Source organism: Melospiza melodia, unplaced genomic scaffold (genome assembly GCF_035770615.1).
Source record: "Melospiza melodia melodia isolate bMelMel2 unplaced genomic scaffold, bMelMel2.pri scaffold_28, whole genome shotgun sequence".
Taxonomy (NCBI): Eukaryota; Metazoa; Chordata; class Aves; order Passeriformes; family Passerellidae; genus Melospiza; species Melospiza melodia.
Window position 1 is genome coordinate 6269559 of NW_026948600.1, and position 3061 is coordinate 6272619.

General features: G+C 55.1%; 1 protein-coding gene across 1 annotated transcript; it reads right to left on the reverse strand.

Moving 5' to 3' along the window:
* Window positions 1-852: 852 nt before the first annotated feature.
* On the reverse strand, window positions 853-1314 carry LOC134433969 (olfactory receptor 14J1-like; the record flags this gene model as incomplete). Its single annotated transcript, XM_063182655.1, has 1 exon — window positions 853-1314. A coding segment is annotated over one exon (462 nt), but the record flags the coding sequence as incomplete, so codon positions are not given.
* Window positions 1315-3061: the final 1747 nt, after the last annotated feature.

A 3061-nucleotide genomic window follows, 5' to 3' on the forward strand; every position in this document is an offset into this window, starting at 1 on the left:
CATCAGGACGCTCTGGGACACTGCCCTGGGCTGTGCAGCGCACTGGGGATGGATCAGCCCCTGCTCTGCTGCTCCTTCCCGTCTGCCCCAGGGCCCTTGCAGAGCCCCAGCCATGCTGTTTGCCCTCAGCCTGCCCATGGACAGCCTGGGGCTGCTCGTGGGGATTTTCTGTGCTGAGCATTGGCCTGTCCATGTTCTTGAGAGAGCCTGGGCAAGGGGCCTGGAGTCCCCAGGCCCTGGGCTGAGGTGTCTGTGCTGCCCCAGCAGTGCCCATGGCCTGTCCCTGCTGCAGCCCCGGCACTGCCACCCCCAGAGCTGTGCCCGGCACCGAGAGCACTCAGGCCCTGCAGCAACACCAGAGCCAGCAGGGCAGTGGGGCAGGGCCACGGCAGCAGCACTGGCAACACGAAATGCTGGTGCTGCTGCATACAGCTGCTGGGGAAGCCCTGATCAGCCCCCAGCTCTGCACACAGACATTGCTGCTGCAGCTCCAGAGAAGGCAACAAAAGGCCATCTCTGCAGAAACCTTTGCTGGGACATCCTTTAGTTCGTTTAAAGGAAGCAAGGGCATAGTCCCTCATTGACACAGTCTGTGACCATAGGGATGGTAGAGAGAAACAAAATGGGAAATGGCATAAAAAGTGACCTTTCTTTGTGGACAAGATTAAAAAAGTAAATAAAAGAAAAAACCCACAACCAAATGAACAAAAAGTATAAAAAATTACTTTTATTACAAATGATTGGCAGAAATAGGCCAGCTCTTTAATATTTCCAAAACCATCCAGTCAGCAGTCTCCTCACAGCAGCCTTGAGCTCCTGGTTCCTCAGGCTGTAGATGAGGGGGTTCAGGAGTGGAGGCACCACCGAGTACAGAACTGACAGGGCCAGATCCAGGGATGGGGAGGACATGGAGGGGGGCTTCAGGTAGGCAAAAAACCCAGTGCTGAGAAACAGGGAGACCACAGCCAGGTGAGGGAGGCAGGTGGAAAAGGCTTTGTGCCGTCCCTGCTCAGAGGGGATCCTCAGCACAGCCCTGAAGATCTGCACATAGGTAGCAACAATGAACACAAAACAACCAAATAGTAAAGAAATGGAAAAAACAATGAGCCAAAATTCCCTGAGGTAGGATTTGGAGCATGAGAGCTTGAGGATCTGCGGGATTTCACAGAAGAACTGGCCCAGGGCATTGCCATGGCACAGGGGCAGGGAAAATGTATTGGCTGTGTGCAGCAGTGAATAGAGGAAGGCACTGGCCCAGGCAGCTGCTGCCATGTGGGCACAAGCTTTGCTGCCCAGGAGGGTCCCGTAGTGCAGGGGTTTGCAGATGGACACGTAGCGGTCGTAGCACATGATGGTCAGAAGGGAAAGCTCTGATCCAATGAAGAACATAAAGAAAAAGATCTGAGCAGCACATCCTGTGTAGGAGATGTCCCTGGTGTCCCAGAGGGAATTGTGCATGGCTTTGGGGACAGTGGTGCAGATGGAGCCCAGGTCAGTGAGGGCCAGGTTGAGCAGGAAGAAGAACATGGGCGTGTGCAGGTGCTGGCTGCAGGCTACGGCACTGATGATGAGGCCGTTGCCCAGGAGGGCAGCCAGGGAGATGCCCAGCAAGAGGCAGAAGTGCAGGAGCTGCAGCTGCCGTGTGTCTGCCAATGCCAGCAGGAGGAAGTGCCTGATGGAGCTGCTGTTGGACATTTGCTGTGTCTTGGCATGGGGATCTGTAAGAAAAGTAACCATGGAGTATTTGGGTTTTGAGAGGACTTTAACTATCCCAGCACAGCCTGGGGGAACTTTCCCCCCTCTGCCTGCTCAGGGCTCTTCTGCCTGGAGCTGTCCCTGCCAGCAGCTGCTTTCCTGTGCCCAGGACTGGGCCCTGCCAGTGCTGCCAGAGCCCAGCCCAGCCCTGGGGGCTCAGCTCTGCCCTGCAGACCCCTCCCTGCCCAGGGGCAGCTCTGGCTCTGCAGGCTCTGATGGTGACATCAGTGCAACCCTGAGGAGGCTGGAGAAGTGATATTGACACTGCCTATGAGGGGTCCTGTGCTGATTTCTGTCACTGCTTGCTTTATTCAGAGCTGAGATCAAATTATTTATTTTTTCTAAACATGAACTGAGAGATAAATATCTACGTGCATTTTTCCATCCCAGCAATCCAAAGCAGTAGATTAATAAATTTTTCTCTTTTATGCAGCCCCTGCCTTGCTGTGCTCCCTTTATAATCTACTTGGAAATGTTCTGCAGTTAAATGCCGGGATGGGAGCAGTCCTGAACAATGCAGCAACCTCCACACATAAGGAGAACACTTCCAAGCTTTACCAGCTGTCTCCTCCCACCCAGATCTTGTCACCCAGTGCTGGGAGCAGCTGCCAGGGATGGCTGAGAGCTGTCCCTGGCAGGCAGCAGAGTCCCTGCCCCAGCACAGCGCCCTGGGCTGCAGGACCCTGCTCTGCAGGACAGCCCTGGGCACCCCTGGCTGCTCTGCACAAGAGACAATCAGAGGATGTACTCACAGGGTCTTTAGGCATTAGGATGTTCCAGCTTTAGGAGATGGCTCCAGGAGCTGCAGCTGCATTGTCCTGCAGCCAGAGGTTCCTGTGCCAAGGGCTGGCAGAGATTCTGCCCCAGGCACTTCTCAGCACCTACCCAGCCCTGGCTGATTGAAGCTCTCTGTGCCTCTGTGCTTTGCCCGGGATGGCTGCAGGCAGTGCCCCAGCCCTGCTGGGCTGGAAGAAGAGCTGCTCATCAAGAGAAATGTGCTTTTGAAGCTCCTCTTGGTTACCAGGAGCTGCCTCTGTGCCATGAGCCCAGCCCAGCTCAGCAGCACAGACACAGCACAAGGACTGTAACGAGCCTCTGGGGCTTTGTGCTCAGGCCCTGAACATCAGTCCCTGAGAGGCTGCTGAAGAAACCTCTCCAGAACTCCAAGTCAGAATCCGACTCCAAAATTTCTTGGACTTTTAATGGGTCCCACTGAAGGACACAACTGAGAAAGTGTCCCCAGGCCCCAAGCAGAGCAGAGAACAGCAGGCAGTGATGGCAGGTGGGGACAAAGAGAAGCCAAGTC